Here is a 21656-nt window from a genome sequence, read left to right on the forward strand (position 1 = left end):
TCGTTTGCAAATGTTCTGCGCATGTTTCACAGGTATCTTTAGCGTAGTGAAACAGATTTCCCCAGTAAATTTAAGTGATCTGTTCAAGCCCAAAGTAAACTTGTTAATTAGTAAACGTGTAGTTATTCTCTACCTTTGGTTTCTTCAGCATAACCTCAGCATCAGGGACCAGGAACCTATGGCAGATAATCTGGTGCTGCTCTTGACCAGCTAAAAGTACTGAAAACTGATCTTATTTAGGAACCACATCTATCCAGTCTTTAAGAAACAACATCAGAGCATAGAAGAGAGAAAAACAGCAAGTCCTAAGACTATGTTGTAACAAGTGCAGGAACGCAAATTTCTTCTCATATTTCTGAACCTGTCTCCTAAGTTTTTCTTGCTCCACAGTCTTTTTTTTTCTTCTTAACATCTGAACTCACAGTTACTGTACCAAGATTTTAATAATCCCTACTCCCTTATAAGTAGCCAGAAATGTTACCTATATTTTCCAGCATACATTAGTTTATCATGTAGTTATTCATATTTGTTACTCATCTAGTAAACATTAATTTATTATTTATTTTATTAGCTTATGTGTCCATCTTTGGGAGACCAGTGTAGTGTTACTTAAAAACATAGTTTCTGAAGTGCCTAGATTGAGATCCCAGTTTATCTGCTTAATAGTGTTGCGTTCTTAGAGAATTTTACCTAACCTCTCTGAGCCTGAATTTCTTCATTTATAAATGTTCTGGAAGGAATTCAGTGATGTGGTATATATAAAATGCTTAGCATTGTACTTGGCGTGTGCTATGCAGTTAATAAATAGCAGCTCCCTTTATCATTACTGTATAGTTGGATTCCCCTGTTTAGCATGGAAGAGACATTTATGTCATATATAGCCTCACGTTACAGTAAAGTAATAGACTTGACATACACATTTATTAGCAAATTTTTATAATTCCCAGCCTAGCCAAAGGTGCAGTAAAATGGGCGCACAAATATGCTGATGTAGATAGAAATTGCATAATACAACTTTTTGGTAGAGCAATTACGCACTACAGTTGACCTTGAACAACGTGGGAGTTAGGGACGCTGACCCGCCTGCTCAGTCGAAAATCCATGTATAACTTTTGACTCCCCCAGAGCTTAACTACTAATAGCCTACTGTTGACTGGAAGCTTTACTAGTAACATAAACAGTCGATTAACACATATTTTGTACATTATGTGTATTGTTACTGTATTCTTATAACAAAGTAAGCTAGGGAAAAGAAAAAGTTATTTAAAAAATCATAAAGAAGAGAAAATACAGTACTTACTATGTTTATCAATAGCCTAAGTTTACATCATCTGTTTACAAGATGAATTGTCTGTCAGTACCTACATCAATATTATATGATACAAAACTCAGTTGATACTATATGTATTACTAACACTAGACATTAAAAATGAAAAGATAATGTGAAAAAAATTCATATTTACAGGTATGACAATTCATGCATTAAAACAAAGAAGCAGCAATATGATTGTCTTATGGTAGCCTAGTGTAATCAGTACGGTGGCTTCACGGTAGCCTAGCCAATACAGTAATGAATGAATTGTTATAAAATTTTCATGGCATTAAAAATTTTTATGATATTATAGTCATATTCATAATACAGTATTGGAACATTGTTAAATTTTTTTAAAAAACATCCTACCTGTGATGATAGGCTGATACACAGTTTCTCCAATTACAGGAGAGGCAGAGAGGGAGAGGGAGAGGGGAATACTATACAGTAATGTAATTCTTTAAAAGCAAAGTTATAAAACAGTAAGAAAACTAACAGATTATTAATTTTATATTAAATATCATTCACCTTATGCCTATGTAAGAATAGATTAGTATCTACATATATTTTATGCATTCATGACAACCCTAATTTTTTCGATATTTCTTGGCTACATGGTTCATCTGTAAGTTTTTTCATATTGCAAATCTGAAAAAGCTTTTCCTATATATTTATTGGAAAAAGTCTGCATATAAGTGGACCTGCTCACTTATAACCTGTGTTATTCAAGGGTGAAGTATATATATCAATACCCATAAAAATACTTTGAGTCTGTAATTCATCCCCTTTCTTGAAATCTCCTCTTAAGAAAGACTCAGAGATTCAGACCAAAATTTACAGCCACTAGCATAATAGTGAGTGGGACTTAGATGTGGGCTATGGGGAGGGAAACTTAAATCCCTGACAACAGAGAATGGTTGAATAACACATGGCATTTTCACATGATTCATACTCTTACTATTACAAAGTATTTGATAATATGGGAAACTGCTCACAACATACTATTTAAGAAAAAAAAAGTTACGAAAATATTGTGTGAAATACTCAAATTTTGTACACTAAGAAATAACATCCCTCTCTCTACTTCCCCAGAAATAAGACTGGAATAATATATCTCAAAAAATCAAGTGTTTATCTCCAGGTGGTTGGATTTCAGTTCGGTTTTATTTTTGTATACATCAGTGTTTTTCAAATTGTGTACAATAAACAAGTTGACATATGAAAAGCAATGGAGGGAAGATTGGGTGTCTAGGGATCTGTTGTTTATCAGTAGTGACTTTATTGAGAAAAGCTTTGGAAAACTGAAAGTTGCTTGGATTCAGAAACTCATCTCCTAAACTGATGTAACTTAGTTGGCTTGGACCAGGAGGTGGACAAATGTGGGTCACAGCGGGAGTTGGACAGATTCTGAGTATTCATGAGTACTTTGGTTTTAATGTAGCAGATAAATAAGAGCTCAAAAGGGGGTAAGTGATGTTTAATAAGAAGGAAAGGAAGCTTGCTGCAGAAACAAAACCAGAGTGAAATTTAATTAGACTTGCAGAGACAGTTGTTAAGCAAGGGGCTTGGATCGTTTAAATTTTATTTATTTTTCCAAAATATTTTTGATGGCCTGAGGAGACCAATGTGCATTTCCAGCAGAAGGTTCATGGAAGAATAAATATTTTGTGACTGTAGACAAAATACTTAAGAGTATTTGGCTTTTTCAGATAACTTATATTTTAAAGTAATTTTAAAATAGCAAGAATAGAATTATAATTTTTTGCAACTTTTTTCTAATTAGGACCCAGTTTATGGAAAAGGAAAACTTGGAGAAATCCAGGGACTTATTCTGGGAATGTTGGATACCTTTAGCTATGAACAGGTAAACTACTTTCTATTTCTAAGCCCATTCTAAGGTAGAAAGAAGCTATTCTTTTTTCTTTGCACCTATACTTTTTCTTTAAAAATTACCATCTGTTTAGTGGAAGTTTGATAGATTGAAGTGTATGGCTTTTTAATTTTTAAATTTCTCTTGACCTTAATTAATTAATATATATTTTATATACACATACACATATATTCTGGAATGTGGAAATGCATCAAGTTTGGATTCATTTTATTCTTTTGATTCATTGGCAGTGGGACATATAGTTTTTTTTCCAAATGAAAAATGTAAGATACTTTCTTGGAAAATAATGAAATGCAAAGCTATAACTCATTGAAAAGGAAGCATGAGTATGGAAAAATTGCAAAATAAATTAGTGTTCTTTTAAACATTCTGAAACAGATAATTGCCACTAACCAAAAATGGTCATTAGTCTTTCCTTAACCCAAAACTGCCTATAGCTTTAATTCTCAGTAAGAGCCAGCTTGGTATACAGATGTTTTTCTTCATGTACTTCAAAGTGACTCATGAAGCCACCTAGGAAAAGTGCCACTTAGGCATGTTAGATACACTGTCTGCTTTTTCAGTAGAAGAAAAAGAAAAATTTGGGTGATAGAGCTTTTCTTAGGATGTTATAAGAATTGCAGTTTTGCTAAATAAGCATAGCCCAAGGAAGCTGATCCCCCTTCAGGCACAGACTCCATGGCGGCAGAAGGAAAGCTGAGTGCAAGACAGAAATTTTTTGTGAACTTTGGAAGAGGAGGAAAAGATGGGGTTGATTGGAAAGAATTAAAACAGACCATTAGAACTGAAAGTTCTGTGTTATAGATAAAGTTAAAGGACCAGGCTGTGTAGCAAGGAGGATGGGCAGTATATTTTCCCCTTTGGGACTGACAGAAAAGAACCCAGCTGCACACTGAAGTAAGTAAACAATAGTTTATAAACACAGAGAGCCTTAAAATGACTTGATGTGATAGCTGTGAAATAACTTTATGTGACTTAATGACAGATGTCACAGTCTTGAGTAGATTCAAATGGCTTGAAAGTGCTGATCAGGAAACAGTGATCTCTCTGCCCAAGGGAGATGAGAACTGAGTAATGGCCATTAGCTTTTCCAGTGAGAGGTTACTGTGAAATATCGCCATGGATGCAGTTTCTATTTAAAAATCAGGGATTTTTTTTTTTATTATTTGTTACAACACAACTTTGAGCCATTCAGAGAGAACTCATTATATAAATGTAATAAATAAGTAGATTTGGGTTTATCTAGTCATCTGAAAGCTGTCAGTACTGAATTAATCCACAGAATGGCAGAGCACACATTTCTCAGTAGTAACTGGTGAGAGCCTTTTAATAATTATTTTGAGAATCTTGATGTATGCACTTATCAATACCCTGCACATTAAAGTTAACCACTTAAGTTTGGGGTGTTTTGATGTTTATTTGATCAGTTTTATGCCTTTATAGTATATTCCAATTCAATTGTGGTTGAAAATGAAACAAGTGCTATTTTCCACTCATCTCCTCTGTCTCTTTCACTTTATGAACAATTTCTTATTTGGCTTATTTTTTATTTTGGTCTTTCATAGACCCTGCTGGAAACAACGACTAGCCTTCTAAACCAAGATCTCCATTGGTCATTGTGTAACCTGAGAGCTTCAGTCACCAGAGGACTGAATCCCAAGCAGGATTACTGCTCTATTTGTTTGCAGCAGTACAAGAGACGCCAAGAAATGGCTGATGAAATTATTGTCTTTAGGTAAGAAAGGGAAGGAAATGTGACACATATGGTGTATGTGCGTGTATGGTATTGCCAGGCAGAAATACACGTGGACACACAGCCCCAGTCAATCGTTCTGCCAGTGAACAAAACAAGGCAAAGTTCCTGCCCTTATAGACCTTACATTCTGCATGGGAGTCAGGAGGAAAGGGTGTTAGGGTGGTCAGGCGGTAAATAAATACAGAGTAATAAGAGCTATGGAGAGAAATAAAACACAGGGTAAGGGGATGGAAAGAAGAAGCATTCAGGGTGAGAGTACTATTTTAAGACACTATAATGAGGAAAAACATGTCTAAGGAAGTGACATTTGAGCAGAATGAGAGAGGTAGGAGTGAAGGTTCAGAATATATTTTAAGGGAAGTGTTAACTTGGTGATGTATTAGATGTGAAGTGAGAGGGAAAAACATCTTCGGCCTGAGCTACTGGATGAATGTGGTACCATCCTCTAAGATGAGAAGGAACAGGCATGAGGAGCTGGGGAAATCAAGAGTCTTGTCTTGGAGATGTTAGGTTTGAGATGCCCTTTAAACATTCAAGTAGGAATGTCAGGTAGACAGTTATTCTAGTCAGAGACATGTCCTGGAGATATAAATTTAGAAATCATCAGCATGTAAATGATATTTAAAGCCACAGTACAAAGAGAAAGGAAGTTTAGTGCAAAAATGGAAAGTTTGATCTCAGGAGGAGACAGCTCATCCAGAATATATGGATAGAGGCAATATAAGATGGACTCTGGAGCCAGACTTTAAATCTTGAGTTCAAATCCTGACTCTGCCACTACTAGCTATGAGACTTTGACAAGTTATTTCATCTCTTTACACCTTAGTTTCTTCATCTGTAAATTGGGATACCTACTTGATAGGGTTTCGTGAAGATTAAATGAGATAATTTACATAAGATACTTGTAACCATGCTGACATATAGTAAGCACTATATAAGTGTTGGCTTCTGTTATTACAGATACAGGAAGATTGGTAGATTTGGTGGTTGGAAGAGGAAGTAGTTTTCATCACACAAACAGCCCATTCATTCAACAAGTATTTATTGAGCACCTACTATATGCCGGTACTGTTCAAGGGGGTAGGGTACCACATGAACAAAACAAAGGTTCTGCTTTTACGGAGTTTACACTCTAGTGAAAGAGGCAAACAGACAAGTAAAATGCCAGATGGTGACTAACACGGAAAAAAATAAAACATGTTAAGTGAGATATATAGCCTTTGTGGGGGAAGATATTTTATGAAGAGTGGTCAGGGAAAGCAACACTGTTAAGGTGATTATGGACAGACAATTTAAAAATTAATTAATAAAAAGGTAATAATTACCATGAATAAAATAAAACATCGTATAGAGGAGAGAGAACGTTGGGAGCTACTAATTTATAAAGAGTTATTAGGGAAGTTTAAGTAACATTTGAGTAGAGACCTAAAGGAAGTGGCCATGCAATATCGGGAGAGAGTGCCCCAGACAGAGGATCATCAAGTGCAGAAACCATGATGCAGATGCTAGGCATACTTGATGGGTAGTGAAGGGAGCAGGCTAGTGTTGCCTGAGCAGAGTGAAGGGAAAATATAAGAGATGACTTCAGCGGCTAAATCATGTAGGAACTGGGTCATTATAAAGAGTTAAACTTTTGCTCTGAGATGAAAAGCCATTGGATGTTTTTGAGGATAGCGTTGACATGATCTGACCTCTGGCTTAAGGATCACTTTGACTGCCGTGGTGAGAATAGACTGTAGAAAGCCAAGGGTGAAAATAGAATGACCAGTTAAGCTATTGCAGTAATCCAAGTGAGAGATGGCCCAAGATGATTGTAATGAAGTAAGCAGTGGTGGGATTCTGGTTATATTCTGAAGGTATAGCTGATAAGATCTGTTTATAGTTTGTATATGAGGTGTGAAAGAAAGAATAGTTTTTGGCTTGAGAAACTAGAAGAGTGTAGTTGCCATTATTTAGATGTGGAAGGTTGGATGAGAGCGTGCAGTGGGGGTGGAGTGGGGTGGAAATCAAGAATTTGGGGCATGTTAAATTTAAGATGCCTAGTAAACATCCATAGTAGAGGTCTTGAGACCGGTAGATGAGGTTGAGGAGAGAAGTCTGGGCTGAAGGTATAAGTGTGGCAGTCACCAGCATGGAGGTGGTATTTTAAAGCTGTGGAACTGGAAGTAATCACTAAAGGAGCAAGGATGGCTGTAGAAAGAAGAGTATAGAAGAGAAAGACTACAGAAGAGAAAGGATGGATGGATGGATGGTTATATATATATATATATATATATATATATATATGGGGGAGGATAGAGAAAAGGAAGATTATAAAGACTATCGAAGAGAAAAGGATTGATGTCTGAGGTGGTCCAAGATTTCAGGTTGGAGAAATGAGGAGGAATCAGTGAAGATGACTTAGAATTATACTCAACACTCATTTCTGGAAGGCTTATTTGGTAATTTAGTGTATTCAGTAGGGAATTTCTTCATAGGAATAATGTTAGAATTTCCTGTAACACTGACATTTTTTAAATGCTTATTAATCAAATCATGACTCTTGAATTTGATGAGGCAGACCACTCATGTTATTATCAAATTACTTATATAATTATGATTTTCCCCAATTGACTTTTTTTCAAACTGTCTAAAAATGTTTCATAGTTTGAGAAATTAACGGAAGTTCAACTCATCCCCTGGTGGTTTGTAATCAGAACTGTGATGCTGTTCATGCTCATAACTTAAGTGCGCAAATACGTGAGTCTGGATTTTAAAAAAGAGAGGACAGCAACAAGTAAATCCCCTTCCTTGTTTCTTAACCTATACCCCATCAGTGCATTTCAGCTTACTGGAAATATTTATCACTTTTAAATACACTCTAACACAACTTAGGTTTATAATTTTATGATAATGAAAAGTGTCAATTGGTTGCCTTCATTTTGCAGCTGTGGCCATTTGTATCACTCATTCTGTCTGCAAAGCAAGGAGTGCACCATAGAAATTGAGGGGCAAACAAGATGGACGTGCTACAAATGCAGCTCAATTAACAAAGTAGGAAAGTTGAGTGAAAATTCATCCGAAGTTAAAAAGGGAAGAATAACCCCATCACAGGTAAGACTTGTTTTCATGGCAAGATGCAGATGGTCTTTTCTTAATGTCTTTTAGGCCTGGCCTCATTTTTTTTCAGGTCCTATAGGCCTCAGCACATTTACTTAATTTGCTGTTTCCTGGTCCTTCCTCTGTGCCACCCTATCCTGTAGTTGACCTTAACATCACATAGTGAAAAGTTGGACCTGTTGCTTTTTTCTCTTTGTTTTATCAGCTTTCAGTGTTAAGTCAAAATCAGACCCAGGGAAAAAAAACCTGACCTAGCTTCTCCTAGGTAACAGTTGACAGAATTTCTACACTCCAGTGATAGGCATTAGTTTATATATTCATCCAATAGATAATAGAACTGTGTGCCAGGCACTGTGCTAAGTGCTGGGGATACAATTATAGACAGGACATTTGTCTTTTAGAGTTTATGACCAATGAAATTATAAACAGATTTTCAGAAAGTGTGCTTAAGTTCTTTCTGACACTGAATAGTTGGTGTCTTTTCCATCATCAGTTCTGACACCAATTCTGTCAGTTCTTTGGATACCAACTGGATGTCCAATAATGCAATTAAATTCTGACACTAACCACCAGGAATTAGCATCAGACTCCACAGGTTTAAAGGTTCATTCCCATAAGACTGTCCTCACTTCAGACAACAGTTACAAATGGGGTGCCCAGATTACATGCTCTTCTATCTGACTTACAAATTTAGGGGCCCCCATGACCCACTCCCCCAGGTTTGATAATTCACCAGAACAACTCATAGAACTTAGGAACGTACTTTACGTTTACCCATTTATTATAAAGGATACAACTCAGGAATAGCCATATGAAAGAAGTGCATAGGGCAAGGCATGGGGGGAAGAGGGTGCCCGAAGCTTCAGTGCCCTCTCTTGGCATACCATCTTCCCAGTATATCAGTGTGCTCACCAATTCAGAAGTTCCTTGAACCTCAGCATTTAGGGTTTTTTATTGGAAGTTCCATTACATAGCCATGATTGATTAAATCACTGGCTGTTAGTGATTAGACTCAATATCTACCCCCTCTTTCCTCCCCATACATGGGATTGGGGGAAGGACAGGGAGGGGAGAACTGAAAGTTCTAACCCTCTAGTCATGGCTTGATCTTTCTGGTGACCAGCTGCCGTCCTGAAACTATCTAGGGGTCCCCAGGTACCAGTCATCTCATTAGCATTCAAAAGGCACTCTTTTCACTCAGGAGAGTCCAAGAGTTTTAGGAACTACAAGACAGGAACCAGGGACAAAGACCAAATAACATTTTTTATTATACCACAAGTACTTACAGATGAACTGTGCCGTAAGAGCAGATGATGAGTAGACCTAATCTAGACATGAGAGGTCATGGAAGACTTCCTCAAAATGCCATGTTAGCTGCCTCTGAAGGAAAAAAAAGAAGATAAAGTTTAAGTGCAAGGGTAGGCAGGAGGAGGAGTATTCCAGTCAGGGAACAATATATAGAACAAACAAAGCGTCTCTGCTGGAACTAGGCATTGAGTATGATTGGATCTAGAGGGTGAAAGAATGGTATTAAATGAAATTAGTAGGTAAACAGGGACCATATTAATTATTTTTATGTTTGTGGTAAAGAAACAGGAAGACATTGAAGGGCTTTAAAGAAGGAATGATATGATATGATCAAAATAGTATTTTTTTTTTCAGAATAGTACTTTTAAAAGAACTGCAGTGCAAAAAATGAATTGAAAGGGAAACAATAATGGATGTAGGGAGACCAAGAATATTGAAATAATTTTGAGGAAAGGAATGGTAACTTGTACTAGGATGGTGGAAGTTGGGATGGAGAAAAGAGTACATATTTGAGATGTGTCTGAGATGAGTACAAAAATCAAAATAATTAATATGGTCCCTGCCTACCTCACTAACTTCATCTCATACCACTGTCTTTCACCTTCTAGATTCAATTATGCTCAAGTTCTAGTTCTGTACTCTTTTCTGCTTTACAGCAGAGATCCTATATTTGAGAGGTAGAATTATCAGGACTTGGTGATAAATAAATTGGTTGGTGGGGGAGACAAGACAGGGAGGAGTCAAAGATAACACCCAGATTTCTTGTTTAAACTCAAATGGATGGTGGTACCATTTACTGAGATGGAAAAAATGAACAAAGAACATATTTGGGAATAAGACAAAGAATTCATTTTTGGAGTTAGAGCTGTCTGCAGGACATACAGGTAAAGATGTTCAATATGTTTCTGGATTGAAAATTTTATTAGTCATCCAGAATGCTTCCTTGCTTGCATTTAGGAAAGAAAAAACAGGTCCTGTGATTTCTAGAATCTTTCCAAGCTGAATTCAAATGCAGATGGGGGAATCTTATTTATGCAGATACTTAAGGCTTTACATCTTGGGGCACTTAAGTGTTTTTTCTGTTTCAGTTACATCCTGTTGATAAATAACTTGTGATTACATGTGTATTATTGCCTGGATATTACCAATTAGATGTTTTTCTTTCTTCCTAGATAGTCCTCAGAGGCTAAAATAGACTTTTTTCCTTTTTTTAAAAAAAACACAATTTTATATGCAATTATGTATTTTAATACATAATTTATAAACAGTAAAATTCACTTTCTGCAAGTTTTGGCAACCACCTTTACAGTCAAGACATAGAGCAGTATCATCACCTCCCTCAAAAGTCCCCCATAGCTCTTTGTAGTCAGCCCTTTCCTCCACCCTCCAATCCCTGGCAACTACTGATCCATTTGGAGTTAATTTTTAATAGCATGTGAGATAAGGATTGAGGTTCTTTCTTTTGCATATGGCTATCCATTGAATTGCCTTTGTACCTTAGTCAAAAATCAATTGACCATGTATATGCGGGTCTATTTCTAGACTTTCTATTCTGTTGCATTGATCTATGTATCTATCCTTGCTCCAATACTGTGTCTTTATAGTAAATCTGGATATCAGGTAGTGAGTCCTCAAAGTTTGTTCTTCTTTCTAACATTTGGCTATTCTACTTTTCCATATAAATTTAAAAATCAGCCTGTCAATTTCTACAAAAAAAAAACTCATTCTTGGATTTTATTGGGATTGTGTTGAATATCTAGATCAACTGGGGAGGGTTGACATCTTAGTGATATTGAGTCCAATCCATTAACATGGTATAGCTCCTACTTTATTTAAATCTTCTTTGATTCATTTCATCAGTGTTTTATAGTTTTTGGCATATAAATCTTGTGGTAGTTTTGTAAGATTCATTTCTAAGTATTTGATGACTTTTGATGCTATTATATATTTTACTGTTTTATATTTCTTTTTTTTTTAATTTGGCTGCATCAGGTCTTAGTTGTGGCACATGGGATCACCATTGCAGCATGCGGGATCTTTTGTTGAGGCGTGTGGGCCCTTTGTTGTGGCACACGGGCTCCAGAGTGTGCAGGCTCAGTAGTTGCGGTGCTCAGACTCTCTAGTTGTGGTGCATGGGCTCTAGAGCACGTGGGCTCAGTAGTTGCGGTGCGCGAGCTTAATTGCCCCACAGCATGTGGAATCTTAGTTCCCTGACCAGGGATCGAACCCACGTCCCCTGTATTGGAAGGCAGATTCTTAACCATTGGACCATGAGGGAAGTCCCTGTTTTATATTTCAGTTTCTAATTGTTCATTCCTAGAATATAAAAATACAATTTATTTTTGCATGTTGATCTTTTATCTAGTGACCAGTGCACCTTACTAAGCTTACTTACTAGTACCAGTACTTTTTTGTAGATTCTTTGGTATTTTATACATAGACAATCATATCAAATGCAAATAATGACTGTTTTATTTCTTCCCTTCCAATTTTATACCTTTTATTTCTTTTTCTCACCTTGTTGCATTGGCCTCCAGTACAGCGTTGAATAGGAATGGTAAGAATAGACATCCTTGTCTTGTTACTGATCGTAGGGAGAAAGTATTCAGTTTTTCATTATTAAGTATAATGTTAACTGTAGGCTTTTTGTGTGTAATCTTTATATCATGTTTAGGAAGTTTCCTTTTATTCCATATTTTGTTCAGGATTTTTTCCATGAAAGGGTGTTGAATTTTGAAGACATTTATACTACATTAGTTGCCGTGTTCCCACGTCCCCACACCTCACACAAGAAAGACAGTAATCTGTTTCATTGACTGCCTTCCTGCCTGCTCTCAGAGCATCGAGAAAAGGGAAATTATTTTGAAATTGGATCTATATGTCAAAGACAACTTTATTTCTGAAGCTATCCCATTCTGCAGGGCAGGAGAGGCGACTCAACCTTTTCATTCTTTAGGAAAACCCAAGTGAGATTACTGATCAGATCCTCTTGAAAATCTCTGTTTGATGCTTCCTAATTAATGAAGCAAAATAGAATGAGAACTATCTTGGATTTCTTAAATTTTCCTCTAGCTGTCTGTCTCCTTTGTTTTTCTAGCTAAGATATTGTAAAAAGATCTAGTGGGTTGGTAATGCAAGGAAAGAGAAAATGAAATTTATCAAATACATGCTTTAGATGTGTTTATGCTAATCTTCACAACAAGTTTAGCTGAAGGAACTGTATGTAGCTAAGAGAGGGAGGGCCAGTATTTGAATTCAAGTTTTTAGAACTGTCATCACCCTCAGTTTTCCTGCCTCCAATCTGTTCCATTTTTAGCATTCTGGCTTTATTGAAACCTGACAAAGCTGATTTTTAAAATATATCTATACTATGTCGGCTGTGCTAACTTAAGATTTCTTACCATTGTATGAGCCATTCACATTTTTAATTGTAAGAGAATTTAAAATGAAAATACTAATTCTATATATGATGGTTTTTATCAAACTTAATTTCATGAAAGTTCTACTTTGCTCTTTTAATTTCCTTTGAAAATCTATCACCCTTGGTTATTAAGTTCTAAGCCAGTGCATGGAGAGAAGCAGAGGTATGTGTCCCAGTGACTTCAAAATGAAGCTGAGGTTGCTGGTCAGCTTCCACCTGTTGCTTCCTACCCTCAGTAGATACTGAATACATTTGAAGCTTTTCACTGCCCTTGTAATGTGATCCTTCTGTCAAATAGCTTTTTATTTCATCCTTTTCCAGGACTTGAGATGATTGACTTTTACTTCTTCAATTACTGACTCTGACTTAACAGGATGCAACAGTTACCCTCAAAACTGTGGTTTGGTGGGTAAAGTCTTTCTTCTTGCCTCTCTTAATCTCATTTCTGTTTTTCACAACTGGTGAAAAACAAAAATGTGACACATCAATTGCCTCCCAACAGGTCTGCACAGACATGATTGGAGTTATTCCCCCAGAAAGCCTGCTTTCCTTTGAAATAAGCATTTTATTCTTTGAAAGCAAATGAAACGAAATAACTCAAATTTCTTTCTTTCTTTCCTTATCTCCATTCCCCCTCCACCTCAGGTTTGCAGTAGCTCAATCTGAAATATAGGTCCAAAGAGTAGACCTTGAAAGTCTGATTTTCTGTTTTGCTTTTGGTATATATTACTCACAGATAAAATACATTTGAGAAACTAATTTCAACTGAAGTTCTCATCATGCTATTATATTTTCTCAACAAATGTTATTCCAATAGAATAGAATAGAATAGGAGTAATTTTATCTTAGATTATTCTTTTATTAAATTTATAGTAGCAAATAACTATCTTAATTGGCACTGATTAGCATTAAAAAAAATTAACTTGCTATTCATTTAAAAAATAATAATTCTTGGTCAACAGCAACTTGATATAAATTCAAAGAAGTATAATTGAAGATTTACTAGATTTTAGTTTTAACATTAGTATATTATTAACAGAGTTTAGAGTGCTTGAGAGATAGTAATAAGCTAACACATAACACATTATGTGCCAGAAACATTCCAGTCGTTATTCCTTTTAAAACTTCAAAAACCAAGAGCATTTGGAGACTTATTAGAAAGCCTTATTATGTATTGCTTGATATCTTTTCAGAACTGGATATATCATCACTTATCAGTAAAAAGCCAGGTACATTAGTCCAGTATCAGAGTTTTTTGTTTTTTCAGTAAGAGGTAAACATCTGAAGAAGAAGGGGATTGGAAGTAAACATATAGCTGCCTACTCATCCTTTAATAATCACAAAAGGAGAGAATTAAAAGAAATAACCTGATATTTTCCCTGGTACTTGGAGTTGGTTTTATTTCTTGGTTTTTAGAATTGTCTAAGAAAATGTTTTGTCTTTTGGGATAAATTTACAAATAAAGTCAGAAGGAAGTATTTACAGCTTTGAAGAAATTATTCAGTAAATGACATTTATGCTCACTGGTCATAATTTCCTATTAACCATTAAGCATTGCTTATTGATTTTGGATTCCCACTATAAATTGGAGATTTGTTTTACATGCCATTTAATGAAATAGAAACACTGGTATTAATGCCCTGTTTTCATTTGTCCATTTTTAAAGAGTATTAGCTCCCTGTTATAAATATGTTAGATTCAAATTAAATGCTAAAAAATGAGATTTCCATTTTTGGTGATAGCAGCATTTCTCAAAAGAGTATCTTCTAAATTAAACTTACAAATTAAATGAAGATTAATATGTCTCGGAAGTGCAGAGAGGTGATAAATAATCCTAATATAAATGAATCTGTTTGAGGAGATTATTGCCCATTTTCCAATAATCTTGTTATTATACCCTAGTATTAAGTGATTCATTACTTCAGCCAATATATAATATATGCCTACTTTGGACCAAACACTAGTCTTGGTACCAAGTATACACTGGTGAACAACAACAAAAAAATAGTTCCTAACATCATGTAGCTTACCATCTAGTAAGAGAGCTAGACAGTAATTAAGTAAACAAACTATCAAACATATAATTTCAAATTGTGATAGGTATGTGAGTGCTATGAGGGGAAAGAATAGAATGTTATAGGAAGAATAACAGAAGGGAAACCTACTTTTTATTGGGTGGTCAGGGGATATCTATCTGCAGAGATGAAAATAAGACGCTACCAGACCTGGGAAGAACATTCCAAGCAAAAGAGAACAGCAAGCACAGAGGAACTGAGGAGGGAAATGACTTGTTCAAGGAAATGAAAAAAGATCAGTCTGGAACATAGTGACTAAAGAGGAACATAGCAAGGAATAAGGTTTAAGAGATAGGCAGGGCCAGATCCTTATTAGAATGTAAGACTCTGGTGAAGAGTTTAGTTTATATTCTTAAAGTAAGAATAAAAAGGATTTAAAACAAGGGAATTCATACCATCAATTGATTGTGACTGTGGAAAATGGATAGACAGCCACACCTCTATTACTGTCCAAGTCTTCACCTCTTTGCCAGACCAGCATAACAATCAGATTCTTAAGATTCTATAAATTTGGTCACTTCCCTTTGATCCAGAAAATGCTTGTGTCCAAGGGACCGAAGGAAGACAATAGTACCGAGAAAGTGTTTCCAGTCTCTGCGTAGAACTAAAGCTTTGCTGGAAATATGGGCGAAGGGCATAAAAAAGTTTTGTTGTCCAATAAAATGTGAAAAAATGTTGAACTTCACCAGTGATCAAAGAAATACCAGTTAAAATAGCATTTTAATGCTATTTAAAAAAACTTATTAAACTGGCAAAGTTTTAAAAATACATATTAAACTGGCATACATTAAAAATACTAATGCAGGGACTTCACTGGTGGCACAGTGGTTAAGAATCTGCCTGCCAATGCAGGGGACACAAGTTCCAGCCCTGGTCTGGGAAGATCCCACATGCTGCGGAGCAACTAAGCCATTGTGCCACAACTACTGAGCCTATATGGTCAACTAATCAATCACAAAGGAGGCAAGGATATACAATGGAGAAAAAACAGTCTCTTCAATAAGTGGTGCTGGGAAGACTGGACAGCTACATGTAAAAGAATGAAATTAGAGCACTCCCTAACACCATATACAAAAATAAACTCAAAATGGATTAAAGACCTAAATGTAAGACCAGACACTATAAAACTCTTAGAAGAAAACATAGGAAGGACACTCTGACATAAATCACAGCAAGATCTTTTTTGACCCACCTTCTAGAGAAATGGAAATAAAAACAAAAATAAACAAATGGGACCTAATGAAACTTAAAAGCTTTTGCACAGCAAAGGAAGCTATAGACAAGACTAAAAGACAACCCTCAGAATGGGAGAAAATATTTGCAAACGAATCAATGGGCAAAGGATTAATCTCCAAAATATATAAACAGCTCATGCAGCTCAATATTAAAAAAAAAAAAACCCCAGTCCAAAAATGGGCAGAAGACCTAAATAGACATTTCTCCAAAGAAGACATACAGATGGCCAAGAGGCATATGAAAAGCTGCTCAACATCATTAATTATTAGACAAATCAAAAGTACAATGAGGTATCACCTCACACTGGTTAGAATGGGCATCATCAGAGAATCTACAAACAACAAATGCTGGAGGACTTCCCTGGTGGCGCAGTGGTTAAGAATACGCCTGCCAATGCAGGGGACACGGGTTCGATCCCTGGTCTGGGAAGATCCACATACTGCGGAGCAACTAAGCCCGAGCGTCGCAACTCCTGAGCCCACGCACCTAGAGCCCATGCTCCGCAACAAGAGAAGCCACCTCAACAAGAAGCCCACGTGCCGCAGTGAAGAGTAGCCCCCGCTTGCCACAAGTAGAGAAAGCCTGCACACAGCAACGAAGACCCAATGCAGCCAAAAATAAATAAATTAAAACAAATGCTGGAGAGGGTGTGGAGAAAAGGGAACCCTCTTGCACTGTTGGCGGGAATGTAAATTGATACAGCCCGTGTGGAGAACTGTATGGTTCCTTAAAAAACTAAGAATAGAATTACCATATGAGCCAGCAATCCCACTACTGGGCATATACCCAGAGAAAACCATAATTCAAAAAGACACATGCACCCCAATGTTCATTGCAGCACTATTTACAATAGCCAGGTCATAGAAGCAACCTACATGCCCATCGACAGATGAATGGATAAAGAAGATGTGGTCCATATATACAATGGAATATTAGCCATAAAAAGGAACAAAGTTGGGTCATTTGTAGAGATGTGGATGGACCTAGAGACTGTCACATAGAGTGAAGTAAGTCAGAAGGAGAACAAAAAATATCGTATATTAACGTATATATGTGGAATCTAGGGAAATGGTACAGATGAACTGGTTTGCAGGGCAGAAATTGAGACACAGATGTAGAGAACAAATGTATGGACACCGAGGGGGGAAAGTGGCAGAGGGATGGTGGTATGATGAATTGGGAGATTGGGATTGACATATATACACTAATATGTATAAAATAGATAACTAGTAAGAACCTGCTGTATAAAAAATAAATTTAAAGAAAAAAAAGAAAGGTATACCTACAGGGACTTCCATTTCACTAAGAGTCTTTTGGGGGAGAAATGGACAAAATATATAAAAGAATGGTTCTCAAGACATTGGACCTCAAGCCGTGAAGGAGAATAACCCTTGAGAGACAATAAACAAATGATGTACTAAAGTACTGCTTGAGGAAAGTTTCCAAGCCACTGCACAGGGAGGGAGAACCAAGACAGAGCTCATCAGTATCTCTGATTTTGGACAGAGCAGGGAGTCCAGGGAAAACAAGGGCTAGAGTTCACAGGAGAGAGCCACACAGAGAGAGGGCTCCAGAGATCTGCAGAAGGCAACCTTGAGTTGAATACTGACCCACTCATGTTTGTGAGTAAATGACTCAAGGCCAGAAAAAGGAGCACCCAAAAGTATTAGAGGTAGCAGTGCCCCAAATTCATATATAGCCAGGAATACTGCAAGCTGGAAAATGTCATAATTCACAGGGCAGCACTGAGAGTACTAAGTAAGGGTTTGACCTCAATATTGCGGGAAGAGTTAACCCTAGACTAGCTGCTGTTTTGATCCCACGCAACAAAACTTAACAGCAAAATCTAAAGAGATCAAATTATTTGTATGTATTTTAACAACATCCCAGAACAAAGTTCAAGATTATGTTAAGGATTACAGGAACATCTAACCGAACACAGTAGAATTCACAGTGCCTGGCATTTGATCAAATACTACAAGGCATGCAAGAAAGCAGGAACATACAGGTCATAAAAAGGAGAAAAAAATCGATTACCTGACATTTTGGAACAGGCAAGTTATGGAGACAGTAAAAAGATCATTGGTTGCCAGGGGTGGTCGGGGGGAAGGATGAAGAAACAGAACAGAGGATTTTTTAGTGTGGTGAAAATATTCTGTATGATACTATTGATATAATGATGGATATAAGTCATTATGCCTTTGTCCAAATCCATAGAATGTGCAATGCCAAGGGTGAACCCTAATGTAAACTATGGACTTTGGGTGATAATGATGTGTCAACATAATTTGTCATCAGTTATAACAAATGCACCACTCTGGTGGGAGATGTTGATAATAGGGGAAGCTGTACATCTGTGAAGCATACCACATGTGAAGTATCTCTGTACCTTCCTCTCAATTTTGCTATGAACCTAAAACTGCTCTTAAAAAAATAGTCTTAAAAAAAAAAATCCCCCGCCTTCCCTTTGTGCTCTACAACCAAAAGAAAGAAACTCCTACTAGGGAATGTATCTACTATGTACATACAACTGTGCTATAGATTGGAATATTAGCTAAAGTTAATGGCAGAGAATGACAGTGTAAACTAATAAGAGCATTAGATAAATCTTATTAATTAAGTAATGAGTATTCTCATGAAGAAAGAACATAGGATGTCACAGGGCTTGGGCTCTAGAACTGACCTCTGCCTTACTACATGAGCTTGAGAAAGTAATTAACTCTCCCCTCTCTCCCTCTATCCCTTCCTTTCCACCAGGATGAAAACATAAATCTTTTTTAGTGTCTCATTGAGGCATGGTGAAAACAGTATGTAGATCTGTGCAGACCTACTAGAAAATAGACTTGAGGACACGGGGAGGGGGAAGGGTAAGCTGGGACAAAGTGAGAGAGTGTCATGGACATATACACACTACCAAATGTAAAGTAGATAGCTAGTGGGAAGCAGCCGCATAGCACAGGGAGATCAGCTCGGTGCTTTGTGACCACCTAGAGGGGTGGGATAGGTATGGTGCGAGGGAGGGAGACGCAGGAGGGAAGAGATATGGGGATATATGTATATGTATAGCTGATTCACTTTGTTATAAAGCAGAAACTAACACACCATTGTAAAGCAATTATACTCCAATAAAGATATTTAAATAAATAAATAAATATTTTTAAAGCAGCCATTAAAAAAAATCACTTTGACTAAATCCCAGATTTTTCACACTAGCACACAATGCCATTCATTTAATTTTTTTCAGTTTCTGTTTTTGTGTCTTCTACTCACAAGTTATAAGAAAGGATATATTAAAATTAACTTATGAATTAAAAAAACCAATCCATTGAAACAGACCCAGAAATGGCACATATGAAAGGATTAGTAGATAAGAACATTAAAACAGTTATTATAATTATATTGCATATGTTCAAGAAGCTAGAGGAAGGATTGAACATAAGAGCCAACCAAACATCTAGAGATTAAACCTACAGTGTATGAGATGAAGAACACAGTAGATGGGATTAACAGCATAAGGACATTGCAGAAGAAAGGATTAGTGAACTTGACTGTATAGCAATAGAAACTATCCCAAATCAAACACACACTGAAAAGAAATGAATGACTATGAACTACAGAACAACTTCAACTATCAAGATATACATGTAATTGGAGTTCTGCAAGAAGTAAGGGAAGGGATAGGACAGAAAAAGTATTTGAAGAAACTTAATACAGAGTTCCAATTCCAATAAGGGCAGGGCAGCCTGTATTGGACAACCCTTCTGCCAGTAACAATTATATAGACAAAGTATTGTTTAGAGAGCAACCAGAAGCAGGCAGAAACCTTAGAGAACACAAACCTTGAAATAAGGGAAGCAAACTAGAGGAGCTCTACATTTAATGAGGTTTTTTTCCCTTTATCACACATTTCAGTTTGTCTTGGAGAACTGGGGGAAAAGAGCTTATAGTAGTATTCTTATTGGATGAAGAAACAGAGTTCAAGACTACCAAAGCAGTTGTAAATTGAGAGGCCATCTCAGAAGGAAGGGAGCCAGGGAGGAGGGAGCCCTAAATTCTTTTTACAGGTTTCTAAGTTGCACATACACAAACAGTGCTTCAAGAAACCATGCAGAAAGTAGCATCAGGAGGACTAAAGCACTGAGCAGAGATATCAGCAAGTGCATAGTGCTGAATTTGAGTGCAAGCCCTGCCAAATTTGAGGAATTGATAAACATCTCAGGTTTTGTATTGAAACTGCAAAAGGACCATGCCTTATGCCTAAGCGCCACCCTAAGACTAAGGGCAAAAGTAAAATAAATCCTTTCTAACAAAGCCAAAGGCCAAGCTATTATAAGATCAGTAGGAAGAAGGAAAATATAACCTAAAATCAAGAGAAAAACATCAATAGAAGCAGATCTATGGATGACCTAGATATTGGAATTGGGAGTCAAGGACTTTAAAATAGAAATTATAAATAAGTTAAAGGATTTAGAGGACAAAGATCAGCAGAATGATTGGATACATAGGGAAATCTCAGCAGATAAATGGAAACTAAAATAAAATAAAACCAAATGTAAATTCTAGAGTTAAAAAAATAAGATGAAAATTTCATTAGATATCAACAGCATTTTTAACACTGAGACAAATGTTATCTGTAAATTTGGAGAGAGTTCAATAGAAATAATCCTAATAGAAGCACAGAGACTAAAAGGGTTGAAAATAAGTGAAGAGAGCTCTCAGTAACCTGTGAAATGATATCAAGAAGTCCTAACATATGTATCACTGGTGAGGAGAGAGAGAGAAGTGGAGGGGGGGACTGAAAATTTCCCACATTTGGTGAAAAACATTAACCCGTATGTCCAAAAACTCAGCAAACTGCTAGTGGCATAAGTACAAAGAAAACCACATTCAGACACATCTTGGTCAAACTGCCAAAACCAAAGATAAAGAGGAAATCTTAAAAGCAGCCAAAGAAAAGACAATAATAAGAATGATGACTGATTTCTCATAAAAAGGGGATGGGGAGGAGAAGCCAAGTGATAATAAATGGCATCTTTAAATACTAAAGAATGGTAATACGGTGCTTATATTATATGTTACATAACATTCCCAGTGGGGTCTAGGGCAGCATCCCATAATCAAATCTTACGTGGGATAAATAAAGACTATAAATAGCCTCACTTCAGGTCAGGTTTTGCTGTCAGATAACTTTTGGTGCCAAAAGTTTTTAAAAAGTACTTTTGATTTCAGAGCTTTTTGGATTTTAGAATTATAATAAAAGGATTTGTGGATATATTTTACTTGTCAGGAGGAGAACTGGCAATATATATTTATAAATGTCTACACTCTTAGAAGTGGGACTTAGAAGAATCTGTGCAATGAAAGTAACACATGAAGAGTGTATACCGAGTGTTACACAAGGATGTTTATGACAGCATTTTTTAAATAATTTAAAAAATTGAAAACAACCTAAATGTCCCAATACTTTCCTAATACTTGGTTAAATTAGTTATGTTGTATGTATGCAATGAATGCACTGCTTTATAGCCATGAAAAAGCATGTTGTCAGAGAACATTGA

General features: G+C 36.4%; 1 protein-coding gene across 7 annotated transcripts in view; it reads left to right on the forward strand.

Annotated features, from left to right (window-relative positions):
- Window positions 1-21656, forward strand: part of VPS8 (VPS8 subunit of CORVET complex) — a 306350-nt gene that overhangs the window by 215947 nt on the left and 68747 nt on the right. For all 7 annotated transcript variants that reach the window (XM_067738310.1, XM_067738309.1, XM_067738314.1 and 4 more), the window contains 3 exons: window positions 3096-3176; window positions 4769-4938; window positions 7887-8052. In XM_067738310.1, the coding sequence (XP_067594411.1) occupies window positions 3096-3176; window positions 4769-4938; window positions 7887-8052 (417 nt within the window). The remainder of the gene's footprint in view (window positions 1-3095; window positions 3177-4768; window positions 4939-7886; window positions 8053-21656) is intronic.

This window comes from Pseudorca crassidens, chromosome 5 (genome assembly GCF_039906515.1).
Source record: "Pseudorca crassidens isolate mPseCra1 chromosome 5, mPseCra1.hap1, whole genome shotgun sequence".
Lineage (NCBI taxonomy): Eukaryota > Metazoa > Chordata > Mammalia > Artiodactyla > Delphinidae > Pseudorca > Pseudorca crassidens.